The following is a 1,823-nucleotide window of genomic DNA, read 5'->3' as shown; positions in this document are numbered from 1 at the left end:
TTTTCCAACCTTAATGATTCTATGACACACAGATTCACTAAGAACTCTTCCACAGCCACATTGACTCCTTGATTTAAGTGTTCTTACTTTCTATGCTTATAAAACCCCCTGGGCTTCTCAATTTTTTCTAAAGCACTTCTCTGGAGGAACAAAAGGGGCACAAATTGACTGCACTTACTACTGCACAAACTACTAATTATTTTAAAGGGAGAGAAGAAGGGGTGGAGAGAGACTGTTAATATGGCAACTTTTGTTATATTTCAGATTGATATAAACAAAGCAGGAGCTAGAAGTCATCTTTGTTCGAACACTGTATCAGGTTTTTGAAGAACCTTCTCTTCTTCTTACCTTAAAAGACTACATTTCTTGTTTAAGACAAAATTTGTCCTAGTACATAGTTCCTATATTCCCATTATCTTAGAATCTAGAATTTATCTAGGTAACTAGTTATCTACTATTTCGACACAACCCACAAACTATCTGGGATACCACTGTGCACAAAAACTTGTAAAGAATGGAAATATGCAGTCTTATTAAGTTACATACTGTTTGGTTCATTTTATTTAAAAGTAAATCTGTGATTAGTAGAGTTATAGTCAATAGGTTTGCAATTTTAGTAGAGCAAATGTTTACCTAATATTTTATAAAGGCTAAAAATCCTCACAACTTTGCCATACTTCATACTCACCTCCCCATGGTGATAAGCGGACATTTCAGCAACAGAACCAGCCAGCTGAGCAACCTTTACTTCACGTTTGTCATTTCTCTTAAAGCAAGTGAATAAAACTTTGCGTTGCCCTGGTTTTAAACCTATTAAGAAGAATATCCCATTTTCAACACATACACAAGCATATGTTTTTAAGTAATAAACTTGTTTTGCCTTATTACAATTTCTATTATCTCAAAAGAAGACTAAACATTACATGGAAAGAAATTCACAACGTAATATTAACAAAATAAAAATGTGTATCTCAGTTCTTTTAAAATAGCAAAAAATATTTTACGAAACTGAAAGTTACCATAGAAGTGGAAACATAACCCTCATCACTATGCAGTGTATAATACTTCATTCTAATAAACAACTTTATACTAAATGTACAGCTTTCACAAGTGAAGAGCTGTTTCTTTTCAGTCTATTCAGCAAAATCTTTTTCCTAAGAATATCAACACAAATTCAGCAGTGACAACTGTAACTGTAGCTTACATGTATTTTAAAGCACTTTGAAATTTTACTTTTTGTGTGAAATTCTCAAATACTCACTAAAATTCAACAAAAATATATGTTATTTGTCTCCCTTGTAGATCTTTTAAAGTTTTAAGAAAGAAGCCAGTCTCTTTGATCTTCTGATTCATTTTTATTGTTTAAGCACCCTTTAAGTACAACATCTGTGTGGAAGGGTTGCAGCATTTTTTCTGAATGTTATCTAGAAGTGATAACCAGTTCTAGATCATGCATATTGATCTATTCAGTGTTTTAATTCACATACATTTCTGAAACACACTAAAATATTGCTATGTGTTACCATTACTAACCTGGCTCAAACGTAAGAGAAAAATTAAAAGACAGAGTCCAATCTCCATTTCATTTAAATGTGTAACACCCAATTTTATTTACAATGGGCCTGCATCATGTTTTTCTACCAAAAATCTACTGAATGTAACAGACTTAGAGTATTTTGTTCACACAGGAGAATCCCCAAGGAGTAAGAGTATCTCTATGAGAAGATAGTCAAACTGTTCTTCCTCTCTATTTTTTCTGAGATTTGCCAACAGACTAGCCTGTTATAGATCACCTGATGATACTGAAGAACAAAAATCATTGC

The 1,823-nt window shown here is 32.6% G+C and overlaps 1 protein-coding gene across 1 annotated transcript in view; it reads right to left on the bottom strand.

Moving 5' to 3' along the window:
- Positions 1–633: 633 nt before the first annotated feature.
- LOC104462824 (DNA topoisomerase 2-beta) overlaps positions 634–1,823 on the bottom strand; it is a gene marked incomplete at both ends in the record, with an annotated part of 27,367 nt that continues 26,177 nt past the window's right edge. The window contains one exon of the mRNA XM_010074943.1: positions 634–810. Coding sequence (XP_010073245.1) covers positions 634–810 — 177 coding nt within the window. The remainder of the gene's footprint in view (positions 811–1,823) is intronic.

The sequence above is a fragment of the Pterocles gutturalis genome, unplaced genomic scaffold (assembly GCF_000699245.1).
Source record: "Pterocles gutturalis isolate BGI_N339 unplaced genomic scaffold, ASM69924v1 scaffold162, whole genome shotgun sequence".
In the NCBI taxonomy this organism is placed as follows: domain Eukaryota; kingdom Metazoa; phylum Chordata; class Aves; order Pterocliformes; family Pteroclidae; genus Pterocles; species Pterocles gutturalis.
The sequence above is the reverse complement of the archived record's forward strand: the minus strand, read 5'-3'. Positions and strand labels throughout refer to the sequence as shown.